General features: G+C 45.7%; 1 protein-coding gene across 8 annotated transcripts in view; it reads right to left on the reverse strand.

Annotated features, from left to right (window-relative positions):
• Window positions 1-17,105, reverse strand: part of UNC13B (unc-13 homolog B) — a 173,479-nt gene that overhangs the window by 47,625 nt on the left and 108,749 nt on the right. For 3 of the 8 annotated variants that reach the window (XM_074330674.2, XM_074330675.2, XM_074330673.2), the window contains exon 1: window positions 1,206-3,688. The exons of the other annotated variants lie outside the window; for them this stretch is intronic. In XM_074330674.2, the coding sequence (XP_074186775.2) occupies window positions 1,206-3,453 (2,248 nt within the window). In that variant the 5' untranslated portion in view covers window positions 3,454-3,688. Of the gene's footprint in view, window positions 1-1,205; window positions 3,689-17,105 lie in introns of those variants that run through there. 8 annotated transcript variants of the gene reach the window in all.

The following is a 17,105-nucleotide window of genomic DNA, read 5'->3' on the forward strand; positions in this document are numbered from 1 at the left end:
ATAGCTGCATGATACTGTATTCCATTATTTGGATGTGCCAATAACTTAGTTAACCAGTCTTTGTTAATGAACATTCAGGTTGTTTTCAATCTTTGCTTTTAAAAACAAAGCTTTAAAAATAGCCTTGAACATATGTCCCTTCCACATGTGAAAATATACCTGCAGGGTATACTCCTGGAAGTGGTGTTAGGGCTCAGAGGGTATACGTTCTGATCAATTTTGCCAATTGCTTTCCTTGGAGGTTATACCAATGTACACTCCCATCCCATGAGCGATGTATGAGTGCCGATTCCCTCATACCTTTGTCAACACAATTATGTTTCATAATTTTAATTTTGCCTTAGAAAGATTAATCAGGTTACATGTATAAGAGGACAATTCCACTTACATTTAAAAGTGGACGAATACAGCATATACTCTTTGGATAAACTTAATTTTGATTGGGAGAAGTAATTTTAAAGCTACATACTATTTCCATGCTGCCTAGAAAAAAGTTCTCTCATTTCTTATAGTCAAAACCATTCCATTGTCCAGTTCCTAGGTGAGCAGCCTTTAGCTGGAGAGGGAAGAATTGGACTACGGTCTGGGGAGAGCAGATTCAGGCTTTTGGGCAGGACCAGAATTAGAAGCAGTTCTTGGACAGCTCAAGTCGGAAATGAGGTTCTGGGTTGTCAAGTCCAGTACTAGGAAAAAGACAGGTTGGGATAAGGGAAATGCCCAGAGTGGCCTCATCAGCTGCTAAGGAAATGGCAATCTTACCTCAGCAAAAAAACCCTGGAGAACAATTTTAAAATGTAACGTAGGATTGCATTAGTCCCTCTAGTGGCTGTGAGTCCCCCATTCCTGCCTCTTACCCCACACCCATTTACACCGGAATGTCCTAAAAGTTCTGCAGCTGTAAAGGACTCCTGCCCAGATGTTCGTCCCTCTTTTGAAAACATACTTTCTAAAGCGCTCCCCCGGACTCCCCACATAGATAGGGAACTCCTTAGGGGCAGGAACTCCTTCCCTGTTGCTTTAGAAATTATTTTACTCCAATTCCCACAGAATTAGCTTAAAATCTATACGCACGTAATTTAGAGTGATTCAAGCTGTGTACCTCCCCCTTCACCTTGTGAAACTCACCACCAAGTTAGGTCTGGTGCTGGCCACATGGAGGCCACACCCAGCCAGCTGTGACCCCATTAAATAGAGACTTGGAATACCTGGGGGCATGTCTTCCACTGAGAGATGGTTCGCCTTCTGCACCAGTTCATGCAAAAGATTTTTCTGCCTCAGTCTTTTCTCTCTTAGAACATTTTTAAAGTTGTTGATGCACTTGTTGAGGTAGATGGTCTCTGCACACACTTGCTCTAGGCTTAGTCTGCCCTGCATGGGAGATTCAGGCCTGGAACAAGTTTCGCTTCCTAGACCCAGAGCCAGAGCAAAACCTGGCAATGAATGTGCAAGAGGTGAGTTATTGGAAGCCAGAGAGGTTTGGTCTCCCTGTGTGGAGATGCCCACTCCACCAGAGACCACACTGAGCAAGCTCTCACTCTCCTGACTTCCAGGGCTCTCCCCTGAGAAATCCTGGGCACCCCCCGAACTTATGGTCCCAAGAAGTCTATCACTGTTCTCTGATTGGGAACCACTCTCATTGCTTTCCGGGTCCTCAGGACTGACTGACCCACTGTTCTCCAGTTTCTGAAACACTCCCTGCAGAGCTGAACGAAAGTGGTGAATTGCTCGGCCTAGTTTACTCGTGTAAAACTTAATTTCGACATCTTCGTCCTCCTGAGAGCCACCCAGGCCACAAGAGGACTTTTCAAAGACGTCTTTAAGGACCTGAGCAGCACGTTCCTCCTCTTCATTCAAGTCAATATGAACCATGTCACTGAAAGTCTCAGGCCCTATAAGCATTTCCTCCATCACGCTGTCACAGCTCAGAGTTGCAAGCCTTCTGGACTTGTCTGTCAAAAGGTCTTCCAGCTGCTTTGAGCTCAGAATATCAAGCCCGGCTTCACAGGCCAGGAGCTTGTCCTCTGTTTTCAGCAACCCAGACAGTGACATGCAGCCGCTGGCCTCACTTTTATCGATGCAGTTGTCTTCTCTTTTTTCTGCTTTACGTGCTTCAGGTCCTTGGCTGCACTGTTTGAAAACCTGGGATTTCCCAGATTCCTCCTCTTTGGAGGTTAACACTAGAGAAGGTTCCTCAAACTGAGGGAGGGCAAACAGAGAAGCCTCTCTCGCTGTCAATTCACCACAGCTGCCACTGATGACTTGGCCTGTTCCTGACGTTTCTTCTACTTCATTCCCTGGCTGAGACAAATCACTTGGTTTTGCTAAACTGTTCTTGGATGGGAAGCAAAGGCCTTGCAGCTCAGGGGTCAAGGGGCCTCCATGTCGATTCTGGGCCTTCGTTTGATATGTTCCTGTTATGCATCCTCTGTTTCCTATTTCCATCTGAAGAACTGGTTTGTCTGGGTTTAAAGAATTCAAATTATGATCCTGAAGTTGTTGCAAAAATGACAGAGACTCTTTTTGGGGATTCTTATAACACTGTGGACCACTTGGTTCTTCACTGGTGGCAATCCGGACCCCTACACTCTGCAAGAGGATGGATTTCTGCAAGATGAAGTCTCTATGCTCTAGATGGGCAAGCTTTACCACAGTAGGCCTGGGGGCTTGGTCTCTGCCTGTCCTGTAAGCCTCTTTGATGTACCTGTTGCACTGCATGCCATTAACACAGAGGTGCTTGGCCAGGAAGCTGTGCACCAGCTCCGTGGTACTTTCCCCATCTTGCTCAGGAAGTCCATACAGATACAGAATGGCTTCCTCACTGGGTCTGTCCACATGAGGTCCCTGGGCCTTTCTTCCCCCACACACCTTGGCCAGGGAGCTGCTGCCCCCCTGCAGGCCTTCTATTTCACTCAGAACTGAGTCTACACAGCTGGAGACTTCATCCACTGAACCCCAGACTTGGCTCAAGTGCTGCTGCAGCTCAGCAATCTCAGTTTGGAGACGGCTGATGCCTTGCAGCTCTCTGATGATATAGTCTACTACATCCCCCAGAGGCTCTCGCTGTTCAAGGCTGGGGCCCCTGCACGGAAGGGGCTTGGCTTGGTTCTTCTCTGAGGGCTCCTGACAGCTGGTGGCAATGCTGGCAGTTGAAAAGTCCTGAGAGCCAGACTCTGAAGCACAGGCAGTGGAGCCCAGAGGAAGCGGGCTGCTGGCCTGCTGCCCAAAGCTGCAGTGCTGGGCCAGGCCCCCATCTTTATCCCCACCAATGGCTGAGGCTGCTGACCCACAGCAAGGGGGTGGTGAGCTGTCCTCTGGTAAGGATCCAGCAGGGCTTGAGGACTTGCCCTTGACGTGACAGCCAGTCTCCGCCTTGGCCTTATCTGGGGAAAGCCTGGAGGAGGGTCCCAAGGTGACCATGATTTCTTCCTCTGACTCTTGCAACAATCGCTTCATTTTCTCCCTCAGGGTCTGAGGGATTCTCTGCTTCTTCCTCTTATTTCTGGTCAGGATGCTTAACACAGACTGTCTTGGAAGGCAACACCCTGTCCTGCTCTTTTCAGTCTATTTCTGGCAATTATTGCTGGCTGAGGCCTTGGGCTTAGCCCATAGTGCTGCCTGAAATGGTCCCATGTGTGGTCTCCAAACCTGGCACATGTCCCTGGGATCCTGGCTTGACTCTTATTCTGCAGCTAGTGAAAAGGGAAAATAGTACACTCATGTCAGAAAGCAGCTGGATACTTTTAAGCTGAATCAAGCTATCAAGCAGGAATACAAATGTTACCTTCTAAGGCTGTCCTCTGCCTCCCAACGCCGGCCTCCAAGGCTGCAGGCAGGCAGGTCTCTCTCCTCGGCTTCCCATCAGAATACTGATGTCAAATCAAACCAAGTCCTGATGTTCTAGGCAAGTACTCAAAGGCATCAGGATTGAAACAAACTCCTGGGAAGTAGGCGGTGATGAGGTCAATGAGGATCGGAGCCTTTACAAAATCCAACACTAGGGTCTGGCTCACAAATGAACAAGTAGATGCTTAACACCAAAGCACAAATCACATACACAGTGAAACTCGATTCACATACACAGCGAACGACGAGGACAAGACACTGAATGTTATTTTTTTCCCCAGGTGGCTGTTCTGGGGAAGGCTCAGCTAGGCAAAGGTTTGCTTCTGCCTGTGCGTACAGCACGAGGTGTTTTCCCTTTTTTAGTGATAGCAACCCTTCACATGGAGAAAGGACCATGGCAAGTATTTTGAACTTGGAGAAAAAAAGTGTTTTCTATACCTAATTCTAGAATGAGGTTGCACAGTGTGGGCATACTCACTGTTCAGATTCAGGAGGCATTTAGCATGCTTGGATCTAGAGAGGCAGGTGGCCAAACAGGGAGGGCGGAGGCTCAGGCTCAGCCAGAATCCTGAACGCTATTTAATTATCCTCAAGGGTTTGGTGCAGCCTAACCAACACACAGGTTCACCTTTTCTGGCCACATCTGGTCTAATGCCTCCTCAGAGTATCAGGGGAAGTGATTTTCCAACACTATCCATTTCTAGAGTAACAAAAGGTTGCTCTAGCCCTCTGACTGGCCTGGAGAGAACAATGCATGGGACAAGTCAGAGTTGGTTATATCACAGAGGGCTACAGGGTGCTTTGCTGTTCTCCAAAAAGGTAAAGACCTGCCACCAGTCTTGCCCCTACACCCTAAGCTATGGGCACCTATACTACAGAGGCGGCGATGACTCCTACCTTATGTGGGGTGGGCATCCATTCCGTTTCACTGGGAATGTGCAGAGTGCAGGCAAGGAGCAGAGTGGAAAGTACAAAGGGGAAAGCAGAGAGCCCAGGAATGCATGGGACTGCCCATATTCTCTGGCTCTGCTGGGCCACCCTGGGAGGGTAAATGGGCTGGTGGGAGACATGCTACCCTTCATGTTCTTCAACCAGAGATGGTTTCCCCATTTTATAGATTTATTATGGATTTGATCTCGATTTCTAAATCTTCTAAACCCCTGCTTCCTTTTCTTTCCCCAGTACTCAAGGTAACTCTACAAGAGGGAAATCACGTATGAAGAACACAAGCTGACAGCTCCCACGGCTATGAATTTTCAGGAAAGGCCACCATCAATGGTCTGTGGGCCTGAAAGTTAAAAGCACTGTTTCCCCAGACTAGGAAGAATCAAAAGGATGAGTCATAAGACTAGGGAGAAAGATGAAGCTGATCCCTTTTACTGGAAATAAGTAGGCCAAGAACCAAGAGACAGAAACTAGATTAATTCCCGTTTTATTTCTTCCCTTCTCTCTAGTTCATCTAAAAACTCTACTTCATCTAGAAATTCCTCATCTCAGAACTCTACCCATCCTGTGAGGCACTGGAGAGGCCCAATTATGGCTTTTCTCAATGTCTCAAGGGGCCAGGATCAGCCATATCCCTAATTTGATCAGCTCACTCCAATGAGAGAGAAGAGAGAGAGAGAGAGAGAGAGAGAGAGAGAATGCTCAATGTGCACAACCAGAATCCTGGGTCTCGGGCTTAGTGCCCAGCTGCCAAGACAGCAGACCCCTAATTCTAGGACTGACTCATCGCATTCTTCCTTCTCTCCTCCCATAAGTACAAAATCTATATTTCCAAAGCCATCCCTTTCTCTCCTCCCCAACTGTACAAGGTATTGGCACCTGGTATTAGCTATGAACAGTGTCTTTAGGGAAAGATTACTTACTGAACCTTTCTGTATGACCACATGAAGCCACAGGCAAGTGCCACTAAGAGACTTAAGTTTGGGTCTTGCTTCACCAGTGACCTTGAATTAAACACTTGACTTCTTTGTGCTTTAGTTTCCTCATCTGTAAAGTGGGAAAGTAGGAATATGATAAAGCTAAAATGTGAGACTAGTAATTAGTAAAGCATAAAGCACTACAGTGCTGTTATTACTTTCATGGCAAGTCCCTGAGACAAAGACGCAGGGAAACTAATATCTAAGCCAAATATGCAACCGCCAAATGCTATGATTTGAGTGAACCATGACTTATATCCCAACCCCAGACCCCTACCTTTCCCACTCTCTTCTAAACTTCCTGGATATCTTGCCAGGTGTCCCCTCCGAGAGTGCAGTGCCTACAATATGTGCTGTCCAGCCACACAGGGGGTGAATGGCACAGCCATGTGTTCAGAGTGCTTTCCTATGGTCTCCTGAAGGACTGAAGGCAAAGCTGCCTGGCTTCCTACGTTACGGACAAAGAGGCAATTTCCAACTAGAGCTGTCATTTCCAACTTCTCCCGGCCCCAAACAAAGAACCTAGCTTCCACATTAAACAAACAAACAAAACCCTCCAAACCTTCTTCTAAATTGGCAGTCAATGCCCCTGGATGAACTCTGAAATTAAGAACACCTCCTGGGGATGTGGGTTCCCCAAAGGCACCAAACCCACTCAGTCATACAGATATTTACATTTTAAATCAGGGGACAGAGCTCAGTGGGATGCCCAGAAGATCAACCACTCACTTTGCTCAGAACCCAGTTGGATACCAGAAGCCAGAATGGGCTGAAAGGGCAACTCTCAGAGAGGAGGCTCAATTCAAGTCCACCTTCTTCTTCCCCAGCCTCTGTGCTAACTGTTCTCACAGGAATGAAATAACAGGGGCCAAAGTGTGAGAAGGCCAATTTGATATCTAAATCAATTCAATCGATATGCCAGGCACTAAACTATGTGCCAGGACTATAAGACACAGTTCCTGTTCTCTAATATATTAAAGTTTGGAGAGGGAGATAGGCATATAGACAAACACAAAATAAAGTGATAAACGTTATAACAGAAGTAATAGAAAGCCAGTATTTAATTCTAAGGGTGGGGAATGGGAAGACAGTGAGAGGCTCAGCAAAACTATGACAGGGTGGGCCATAGAGAGGTAATATGTGAGCTGATCGGATAAGGAGGCCTTGGGGTCCACCCAGCTCAAACCTGGCCCTCTGGTTTCTTCAAGGTTCCCAGAGCTGTCACCCTGCCCTATCCTGTCAGCCTATCCGCTCTCGGCAACTCTCTAAATTTCATACATACATCCTCAAAAATGACCATACCTTTCTTTGATCTTTTCCTAAGGAATGCTTAAGACTAGGAAAAATGAAGCAGCCCTTTCAAGGGATATCTGTGTTTAAAAAGGGAACAAATCAAAACAAAATGAATTAATCGAAAGGAGTAAAACCTCAATGATGGAAAGCTGACAACTATGGCAGGGACTAAACCCCAATCACACCACATCAGCAACAGCCTACCAAAAGTCAAGAGGGAAAAACTCCTCACTTTTCTGAAATGGCTAATTCTTTACTCTCTCTCCGATGTATCAGACAAATGTAATCAGTAATGTGAGTATTCCTTATAAAATTGCTCCTGACCCAAATCTGAACTTGGAGGAAACTGAGGGACTTCTGGGAACAGGCTAGGACTCTATGTACAATATCAAGAAGCTTCTCACTTAGTGTGAAACAAGCCCAGAAGGCAGAAAGCCAAGAGCTCTCAGCCCTCTTCCTCCCTAGGTCAGGTCATTCCTGGGCCATTTACCAATTATGTTGTATGGCTAATATGGTGGGAGGAACAGATTTCTAGGGTCACAGCAGGTCCGGGTATTCTTAGGATGTTAATCTTCGGGAAAGATTCAATGCTTACAGAGAATCTTATCAGAGAAAAATATCAGGGTCACAAGGTCTGAAGAGTAAGATCAGCCAAAGGGAGTAAAGAATGCCCTAGATCGAATGCGTAGCAAGGTCCCAGGACTGCAGTTCCTTGGACTCGCCACCGCACCTCCCCAGTGTTAGGAGGAATCCCATTTATAGGCCAAAAGCTGGACATCGGAAAGGAAAGAAAACCCCAGGCATCATATCCAAGAGGGGAGACAGAAGCGAGAGTAATGCACAGTAGCAAGAGAGAGGACGCAGGAGTGGTATGTGAAGACTTCAGAATGCAGACGAATGCCAGTCAGGAGAGCTGGGAGTCTGCGCCCTGCTCAGGGCTCCCCTTCAGCAGTACCAAGGTTTATTACACCAAAGAGTATAACAAACCATAAACAAATGTACACATCCTCAGAATCTGATACTCACGACAAAGACGACTCTCTCTTTTGAGCAAACTTGAGTCAGATTCCTCTGAGTCCTCTTTTTGACTAGGCCTCTAACCTTGGGCTCTGTTGAGTCCCATTTTAGCAAGAATCTTGCTGGCTCAGTTTAGTGACAATTCCTCACCTTTGATACCCGACCAAATTCCTTATCCCTCAACCTGGCCAGCCTCCAGCAAAAATCCTGTCAAATCAGTTCAGCCAGACTCCCCCTTATCCATGGTGTTTCCTCTTAGTAATTTTCCATCCACTGACCCTCACCCCTGCTCCTTGGTTATAAATTTCCACTTTTTCTTGTTTCAGAGTTGGCCTCAATCTCGCTCCCCTATTATGATGTAGTAGTCCCCATGAATAAAGCCTGTCTTACTGTCTTTAACATGGGTCAGAATAATTTTTTCTTAAGTACTCATCATGCTTTTTTCCCCTTATTACCTCATGGCTCTTGAGAGTAGACTGAAGAAGGCATGTGAGCAGGAATCTAGGCCCTGAACACTCCCCGCTCACTCCCCAAAATACCCGTATTCTCTACCCCTTACTCTGCTGTAGTTTCTTAATAGAAATTCCTACCACCTGATTGATCATATATTTGTTTGCTTGTTTATTATCTCTATCCTAGAATGTGAGTAGAGACTCTGTTTTGTTCACTGCTGTATCCTCAGCACCTAGAACAGTGCCTGACATATATGGCAAAACAAACAAACAAAATCCTGCCAGTGAATAAAAGGAACCAGAAAACAAAGCAGCAAATGAGACAAGAGTCCTTTAGAAGAGTCTTTTAGAAGAGCCCTGGAATCTCATACTATGTTGTGATCGAGTCTATGAAGTAGGGTATCATAGTGTTTTTCTAAATTTTAAATTTGCAACTCTTTAGGTGGGGCAGCTACTCTAGCTTCTCGAAAGCCCTCTCACCCAAGTTTATAAACCTTGACCTGAAATGACACCCTTGTTGTTGCTAATTTGTTTTACTTTGGCAGACCCCTCAATAGAAGGTTTCTGCTTGAGGACCCTCAGTGGGTGTGAATGCCATTATATTGGAAGCTGTGCTTTCTTTGTGAATTCTTCTAGCACAGAGCATTACTATGCCAAGCATACAGCATGGCATACAGTGAGAACTCGGTGCCATGGAAAGAATGAACGAGTGATGGCAGGGCTGAATTAGAATCCAAACCTCCTGATTTCTAGTCCACTTGTGTTTCCATAATGGCATGCTGTCTTTAAGGTCTCAGATTCCTTCTAGACTGATGACTTACAACCCTCTTTCATTGTAAAACTAAGCTGGAAACTTCTCCCCAAATATACTTAAAATTTTCTGGGGAGTCACTCAGGACAAAGAGGGTAGTGGTGGGACCAGCCTTTGCTAGAGGCAGGTAATTAGCTCGTTCTCTCCAGTATAGGAGACTGGTAGGAAGAGGCACTGCCATGGTTCCTGTCATGCCAGGGCTGCTGTCATGGGGTCTCCATTTGCCCTTCCAGCTGGAAGAGATACCCTGATCCTTGTGCTAATGATGGCTCTAGAGCAGCACTGTCCAACAGAAATATAATATGAGGCACATATGTAATTTTAAAATTTCCAGTAGCCAAATAAAAAAGTAAAGAGAAACAGGTAAAATTTATTTTAATATATAACTCACCCAAATTATTAATATCAATTTCAACATGTAATCAATATAAAAAATTTTTAATCATATATGTGCATTCCTTTTTTTCACACTGAGTCCTTGAACTCTGGTCTGCATCTTACATTTACAGCACAATGTAGACTAGCCACCCCGCAAATACTCAACAACCACATGTGCTCAGTGGCTACCATATTGGACAGTGCAGGTCTAGAATGTTGGGGCGGGGGATATTCTAGAGAGCCTTCAAAACCTGGCAGCAGATGTTCGCTGCAAGGAGTAGGCTGTCATCTCAGGGGCAACAGAACGCTCTATTCTTTCACTCATCCTTTCCCCTGTTCATTCTGATCCCAGCTGGAAGCAGCTTATTTCCCTTTTGTGACAGGTTCAATTCTTTTTAAGGCTACAAAGAACAAAGTATTAAGACCCCAACCTATAGAGGATGAACCTGTTCTCGCTCTCAACCTGACCCTTTCCAGATTCTCGGTGGCTCTATGTAGCTTCTTTCTAATACTCTGGGCAAAACCACAGGATAAACTAAGTTACTTCAACAGCAGCTACCCCTTTGCAGGGAAGACTTAGAGACCTCTCACAGACAAGAGCAGACTCTCAATGCAGTGGGTCAAAGGTATGCTATGCCAGACAACTCACACTAGAGGGTCATGTAACAATAGTAAAATTGTATTTGTTTAGAATTTTACAGTTTACATGATTCCTATTTTATCATCACAACAACCCTGTGAGGTAGGACAGAAGGATTATTATTCTGATTTCATAAATGAGAAAAACGAAGCTGAGAGAAACTAAATGATTTGAGCAACATCACTGAGTAGAGCTAGGATTTAAAAGGGGGTCGTCAGTCTATAAAGTTAGTGCTCTTTTTACCATACATACATGACATAAATGTGTGCACACACTCAAGACTGAGAAAACTCAAGATGACTTTTCTGTTTATATGGCATATGCACACACGAGAGGGAAGAATTAATACTCACCTCAGACAGGAGGGCAGTAGACAGACACACACACACACACACACACACACACGGAAAATGGAAAGGTGTCTGAAAATACACAGGCCTATACAAGAGGAGGAAAGTTACTGAGTACATGAAAACATGCAGCAGATAAAGGGACAGATATCTACGTATGTATGCACATAGAGGGAGAGACGGCTTGTGCATATTCATGTAAGATGAATGAATGAGTTGTTTATATGTATGTAGACACAGATAGGAATGGGTGTTATCTATAAACATATGGACATATCAAGAGGGAGAAACAGATTATTTGTATACAAGTATGCACACATCCAGAGGGGTGGATGGGTTATTTATATACATACAAGAGAATACCAGGGAAGAATAGATGGTCAGATTATTAGCATAGAAACACGTGCACGTGAAGACTCTATCCTCAGTGCTGAGTATGCCATTTTTTACTCATTATAATGACCCCACCAGCAAGTTGGCTCAAGCAGTTATGTAATTAATGTAGCTGTTCCATATTCCACCCACAAATGCTTTGCTTTTGTCCCTGCTTGTCATTCAGAGTCAGTCATACACTCGATACCACTTACCTTGCTGCTGCAACCAAAATAAGAGTTAAGAAAATGAAAAGAGAAAAAAACGCATTAAAACCACAAACGCTCAAGTTTTAGAATGCAAGTGCTGTCTTTAAGAGGAAATCCATTCAGAAGCACTCCTTGGTTTGACAGAGAAGCCACAGGATGAACTTTCTAAGCCACAGCACGGCTGCTTGCCCAACCAACAAACAGAGCCAAGAAGCTATTCTCAGTTGTATCCAGCTGGCTGGCTCCACAGTGCAAAGTTGATGAGAGAACAATGCCCAGCAGAGAAATCCCCTCAGTGCAAGGCTGGGCAGGAGTCTCGCTGGCTACAAATCTAGGAATCCAATCTGGTCCACACCTCTCTGCTGAGGGAGATTCTGATGACCAGCCTGCTGAAGGCAATAGCGGCCAAACTTCAACTGGATGTGGAATTCTAACTCAGTCGGTTCTGGGCTTTGAGACTGAGAGAGAAAGCAGGGCAGCTCCTGCTCCTGCTGCTGCTCCTCCTCCTCTCCAGCTGCTTCCTGCACGCACCCTCCCATAGGGCAGCAGCCCTCCTCACACGTTCCTGGGGCACACACCCCCTTCCCCAGCACACTCACGCACACAGAAACCTCGCCAGCAAGCTCACTCACACACCCTTGCTGAGTGTCTCTCCCTCTCGCTAAATATAGATCTTACTCTCTCCCCTCCCCCACTTCTTCCCCTCATTCTTCTCCCCTCCCTCCCTTCTTCTCCCCTGCCTATTCACCTCTCTCATGTCTGAGCTGGAGGAGAGAAAGAGACATAAGGAGGAGCCCAGTACTTTGAGGAGCTCCCAGTCTCAGCGGGAAGGCAGAACACAGCAAGAAACTGCTGGAACACAGTACAAAGGGAGTCTTCCCTTCTACTGAGACAAGCTCTAGGGGTGTTTGTTTGGTTGGTTTGTTAATTTTGTTTGTTTGTTTTTGTATGTATATAATCTGTCCGTATTTGGTGAAGCTGGAGAACAGATAGTGCCCAAGTGCCGTTATCATCAAATAGCCCCATGTTCTCAGAGGATACCTAGTCCAGTTTTTCCAAAACAGCCACAGCAAGAGAACTGGAAAACAAGAACTCCTTTAGGCTACTCCCAGGCAGTCATGAGAGAGAAGGAGGGGAAGCTAGGTGGGCTGAGATGGACCCTCTACTGCAGAAGTCAGGACCACAGGTTGTTTTGGGATCCAGAATTAGGACCTAAGCAACCTAAAGTGATATCACACTGACCAAAACCCGTCTAAGGTTCAAGGCCTGGTATCATGACCCCTAATTTCCCAGTCCTTCTTTGCCAGTGGCATCTCTGTCTCCTTGGAGACGTGCTAGTCCGGTGGCTCTCGTATGGCCCTAATTCCTAACAATTCAACAATTCTGGTTAGCACTCGTCAGGAAATTGAATGTCCTTGTCTTCAAAGAGTACTCAAATTGTTCATTGCAACGTGATGCCAAACATAAGCCAGGGACCCTTGAAGCCCTGGAGCATAAAGCACCACATTCGGAAACATATGAGATCGCTTTCTACTCTGCAACCAAAGAACAGGACAAATAGTTTGAGCCCAGAGAACCTCAGAGCTCTTCTCAATACAGAGCTCCAATCAGCCAGTAACAAACCAGTGAAGCCACTCCTATTCACCTCCTCTGAGCCTGATGCGATAAGAAAAGGATCCCCTCTTTCTTAGGCCAACAGCAGGTTTGATTTATGCAGCATGTCCAAACTTGCTACTTCTATTGCCCTGCAACATTCCTCGTGACAATCCACACTAGAACATGGCCCTGTTAGCCAAAAATCAGGGAGCCAGCCTACGGGGGGCACCCCAGAATCTGTCACTGCAGACAGGCAGTCTTATATGGTAGATAAAACAAGCTTTTAAATTAAGAATTATTTCCTTGGCTTATCCAAGATCCTGAGGCGAAAGCGTTGATTCCAGAGCCAACATTTGCCTCCCTACTGCCTTCTTCCAATAACATTGCTTCCCCCTCAACCAAGGAAGAAAACTTAGATTCCAAGATGATGCTAAACAACCCATTTCTTAACCATCCACCTCATTATGCAGCCAACACTGACAGCAGAGCAAATACCTCCTAACCCAGTCAGGGAGCAGGACGGATGACAGAAGAGATAAGGACTGACAATGCAACTATAGCCACATCTAAATAAAGAAAAGAAAAAAAGAGAAAAGGAAAAAAACCCTTGAAAACTGTCAAATTTCAGTGGAAGTCACAGCCAATTTATCATGGAGCTTCCCATAGCTCAGCCAGGAGAAAGAGGTAAAGGATTAAAATAAGAAATATAGGGATGGCTGATTAAGTCAGAATTCCCTCGCCAACTCTGCAGCCACTCATAAGGAGCCCAGAGCAGAGACTGTCATTATTAGATTTGGGTCTGGGCTTCCCAGACCGAGGAGAACCACAAATCTCAAGACTGGGGTAGATCCTCAAAGCCAGGCCACTGCCTCAAGAACCTACTTCTTTCTGCTTCATCCCCCCCGGGGCTCCACGCCTCCAGGTGCTATGCCGGAAGCTACTGTGACCCTGTCTTGTCCAGCTACCTACCCAAACACATTCAGCCCATCTTCTAAGCAGCTTGGGGTTTCCAAACAAAGGCTCAGCCAGGAGAAGATGTGTTTAGGACATGAGGCACAACCAACCTGCTATCTCTAGTTATAGTCATTGCTTTGACCATAAATTACCTCTGCATCTTTCCACCTTCACATGTTTCAGCAAAACCAAGAAGAGTAAGTGGGAAAGAGGTAAACAGCAGTCAGTGTAAGCTCTGGTGGAAAAAAAACAAAACACAAAAAACAAAAAACAGGGCTCCTTCTGCCACCATTCAACAAGGCCCACAGAGCACCAGACCTCATGTTATTAACAGACACTCAGACCTCCTCAGTGGACTAGCCTTTTGGGATAAACACGTAACGTCTGTTTTCTGAGCCATGCAAGCAACACCGCAGCCCCTTGTCACGGTGAATCTGGCTCTTGGGAATCCTGGGCAGGCTAAAAGGATGCGGTTGCTTTTTAAGGTAAGAAACAGCACAAGCACCCACCTCAGTTGGGAAGCTTCCTCAAAGCTGGGCTGTTCAAGAGCTAGCTGGGCAGAACTGGAAAACAGATTGGGTTAAGAAGGAAAAGGCATTTATCCAGAAGCTGTGAAATGCTCTGAACAGACATTCTCAAGGTCTGGTTCCCAATTTAAATCTTTGCAAGGATCTTTGCCTAGAGACAGATGAGTCAAGATGAAAATTCAACACGCGACACTGACACTCACGCAGAGTTGTGGGCAGGTTCAGAGCTGCTGGAGCTCTAAAGGGGAACCGAATGGGTGGGTTAGTCAGAAGACCACCTGGCACACAGAATTCATTCTCAGCTAAAGCATCTGAGTGTCACAGGGATACTGGAGGAGGGGCTCACTAATCACAATTGTCCCCTGTCATACAAACCAGTCTAAGTCTCCCTGGGGCCAGATGCAACTGGTCCAAAATCAAAGAATGTACCTGCTGCAAACCTGGCCTGCCTTTTCAGATGTCACTGCCAGACAGTGACTGGGTCAAGATCAGCAGGTTCCAGTCTTATCTCCCAATGTTGACAATCACATATGCAGGGTGCAAAGGAGAGGTGGAGCCAAAGTCCACTTAGGCAGGAGTAAGCTTGTGATTCTTTTCCTTTTCTACCACGAAGAAGCAATATGAAGAGGCTGACATGTGGTCACACAGCTGGGACCTGTTTCATGAGGGAAATGGTTTGTTTTGGCTTTCAAGCCTTTTTTTTCCCCTGTAGAATTCTGCCCTCCATAAACTACTCAGCAATTATATGTAGCAGAGAATGATGGGCAATGGGAAATGATTGGCGGTCCTCCCTCAGGAGCATGCCACCCTAGGGGAGCGCTGAGCCTGGCAGAGATGTGCCAACTTCACTGAGGTGCTAAGACACGGCTGCTCCACAGCCTAGATCAGAACTGACAAGCTGCAAGGCAGGCCTAAGGAGTCACAAATTGCTGACAAATTGCAGTCCTCCAATCAGGTCAAGCATCATCCCTGATTAGCAGAAACTGGAACGTAAAGAGCTGATCAACTCCCAAGGCCTGCCCAGCTAAACGGTTAGGTTTCTAGCCTGTACCTCCAAAGGCTATGGCCCCATTTCCATCCCAGGACAAAATTAACAATCAAAGCTGTCTACATGTCTCCTGCCCTCTCACATAAACCTGGTCAAAAGTCACCGCTTCCAGATTTAGGACTAACCCTGGTCCTGAACTAGTATCTGCTTATACAGTCCCAGTCCGAGCTACAAAATGCATAGGTCGTGCCTCAGTCTCTATACCCCAAGGAAACCAAGGGGCCATATGCTAAAGATTCTCTAATGAGAATCCAAAATGTGAAATTTCATGGGGAAGTGAACCTCTTACACTAAAAGGAAACTATATGCTAACTGGCTTAATATTGCTCAAAAATTTCTTCAGTTCTTTGGGGCTTGTTCTGAGATACATCTTAGGGTAAACCCAAATCTGGAAAATTCTCTACAGGTGTAGGATCCTGTTTCTATAAGATTTTCAAAATATGTCCCTAGCCAGCATACAGGATTCTCCATAAATTCAAAAATATCTGGTATGAGACACTGAGTTATAGGAAGCTAGTTAATGTTCAAAGTGCAAAAGAAGACCTAAGGGAGACCCATCCTTCGGTGAGGTTCTCTGACAGAGTGACAAGGACACATGGTGGGGAGAAAGGGAAGTACTCAACTAGATGAGTCAGGAGAGTGAGCCAGACAGCCTGGAGAGCAAGGAATGCCAGGGAAAGTCTGTTGTTGGTGTTGGCCTTGGAGCCCTGGGCTTCCAGCTCAGCCATACCAGTCACACACAGAGATAAGCACTCTGCTCAGACACAATATTCTAATTCTCTATCCAGTGATAGAACCCCCTGCAAAACCCTTTGTCCCCATCACATGTCACCAAGTGAAATCTATTTTACCTTGCTACCTATAAAATCTGTCGCCTTCTCTACAACCCTTAAATCTAAGCTTCATTATTTCTCAATTGAATTATTGCAAAAAATTCATCCTCCCTGGTCTCCCTTCCTCCAGAACCACCTCCGTCTCACCAGCCCCTACTCCCAATCCATTCTTGACAATTTGCTAGAGGGGCATTTCTAAAATGTCGATAGATTTTTGTCACTCATTTTCTTAAAATCCTTCTGTGACTGCTCAGGAAAAAGTCCAAGCTCCTTAGCATATTATCAAAGTTCTTTCTTACCTGTCCATATCTAGAGGGTGCCAGCTTCCCATTCTCTCAGTATGCTCAAACCACGCTCCTTACTCACGGAAAGTGCCGTCCCACCCTCTCCATTTCCATATGGTACTGTCTAGAGTATCAGCAGAGAGTAAAAACAAGTATGGCGAGGGGGCTAAAAACCTTAACAAGTGCTTATCAGAAAACAAGACTTGGAACCAAAACAGTAAAAACTACTTTGGTATCTGTTACGGGTTAAACTATGTTCCCTTAAAAGTTATATGCTGAAGTCCTAACCCTCAGTACCTCAGAATGAGACCTTCTTTGGAGATAAGGTCTTCACAGAGGCAATCAAGTTCAAGTGAGGTCATCAACGTGGGCCCTAATCCTATTTGACTGGTGTCCTTATAACAAGGGGGGATTTCCACATAAAGACATGCGTAGCGGGAAGGCAGTATAGAGACACAGGGAAAAGACGACCATCTACGAACCAAGTTGAGAGGACTAGAATAGATTCTTCCCGCGCAGTCTTCAGAAGGAACCAACCCTGCTGACACCTTGATTTTGGGCTTCTAGCCTCCAGAA

This window comes from Rhinolophus sinicus, chromosome 16 (genome assembly GCF_057876585.1).
Source record: "Rhinolophus sinicus isolate RSI-liver-muscle chromosome 16, RSI-T2T, whole genome shotgun sequence".
Classification (NCBI taxonomy): Eukaryota; Metazoa; Chordata; class Mammalia; order Chiroptera; family Rhinolophidae; genus Rhinolophus; species Rhinolophus sinicus.